The sequence below is a fragment of the Austrofundulus limnaeus genome, unplaced genomic scaffold (assembly GCF_001266775.1).
Source record: "Austrofundulus limnaeus strain Quisiro unplaced genomic scaffold, Austrofundulus_limnaeus-1.0 Scaffold2345, whole genome shotgun sequence".
Lineage (NCBI taxonomy): Eukaryota > Metazoa > Chordata > Actinopteri > Cyprinodontiformes > Rivulidae > Austrofundulus > Austrofundulus limnaeus.
The window spans coordinates 22,656-24,147 of NW_013954747.1; the positions used below are offsets into that span (position 1 = coordinate 22,656).

General features: G+C 46.3%; 1 protein-coding gene across 1 annotated transcript; it reads left to right on the forward strand.

Moving 5' to 3' along the window:
- Nucleotides 1-1,457, forward strand: LOC106510836 (putative malate dehydrogenase 1B). Its single transcript, XM_013999562.1, is given in 5 exon segments — nt 1-44; nt 134-246; nt 474-608; nt 682-758; nt 760-1,457. Coding segments are annotated over 5 exon segments (1,002 nt in total). The 5' UTR covers nt 1-22; the 3' UTR covers nt 1,415-1,457.
- The last annotated feature ends 35 nt before the right edge of the window (nt 1,458-1,492 follow it).

A 1,492-nucleotide genomic window follows, 5' to 3' on the forward strand; every position in this document is an offset into this window, starting at 1 on the left:
GTTTTCTAACTTTTCCTGTGTCATGGCAAAATTTGTACTCGCTGGTAAGTTTTAATAATCACATCGATTTTGTTTGTGTATTTGTATTTGTTTGTGCACGTTGTCCATTAAAAAACGTGTTCAACTCCTACAGGAAAAGCAGACTGTCCTAATTACGCTAAAGCGGAGCTTTTAGCGGACCAACTGCAGTGCTCTCTGCCAGATTTCCGGGTCCGTAAGATCCCCATCCTGCCAGATAAATGGAAGGTAAATAAATTAATAAATAAATAAACCCTCAAACAATATTTTGACAAATACTTTGGATTGTGCATACTTTCAATAATTGAAAATATGGACTTGAAAACGTGAATAATTAAAAAAAATCAGCAATGTAGACATTTAAGCTAATAGAACTAAAGGAATAAAGCTTTAGATAAATGACCTCATTTAGTTAAACTATTCTGATGATGCTTGCATTGTTTGGTGTGTAATAGGAATGGCTAGAGTCCACATGCAAACAGAACGGCTGGAAGCACAAAGACTCTCCTGTAGTTTGGAGAGAGCTTGTGAATCAAGGGGGCAAAGAGTTGCTCCTGGGGGGTCTTGGTGACTTCTTGAAGCACTGCCAGGTAGGACAGATCCTCCAGCTTTAAACCCCTTACAAAATCAAAACAAAATGGCTTCTATCCAGCTGTATTTTAGGACTACTACGGCGTCACGTCACACGTGTCAACAGATTCTCTGCTGCAAATCGCAGCAGAGAATCTGGAAACCCAGACGAGCCTCTGAAGATGAACAGCACCGCCTCAGTCTCATCCAACCCTTTCACGTGTGGATCACAGGGTGAGTTAGCCTGCAGCCTTCTGCTGAGGTGTTTCCCAAGGGGACCACAGTTGTCCTCCATCTAATGGACCTGGAGGGGAGCGAGGAGGAGATGCAGGAGCTACGGATGGATGTGGAAGACCTGGCTCTCAGCATGCTCCACCAGGCACGCCTCTCTCCCCAAGTTCTGAATGTCCTGACGACACAGACCGCCTAATGAAAACAAATCCAGGTGACTGTTCACACAGACCTGGAGCAGGCGTTCCAGGCGGCGGACGTCATCCTCCTGTTGGATGACTTCAGCGCTCAGACCGAGGAGAGCGACGAGGAGAAGACGCAGAGAGAGAAAGAAACATCCGAGCGCCACAGGACGTACGGGCGACTCATCGACGAACGAGTCAGCAAACAGGTGAAGATGATCATGTGCGGCGAGTCGTCCATCAGCCTGAGGTGTTCTCTGTTGGTGGAAAAGGCACCCACCGTCCACAGCAGCCACTTCGTTGCCGTCGCAACGCAGCTGGAAGATGAAGCCAGGGCAGTGATTGTGAGGGAGATGAACGTGAGGCCATCAGGTGAAATTGTCCTCACTTGTGTTTTTGTTGTATTTCAGTAGATCCTTCATAGTCAGATGGATTTTTGATGTTTTCTAAACTGTAGATGTTGCAGATGTTCTTGTGTGGGAGAACATCAG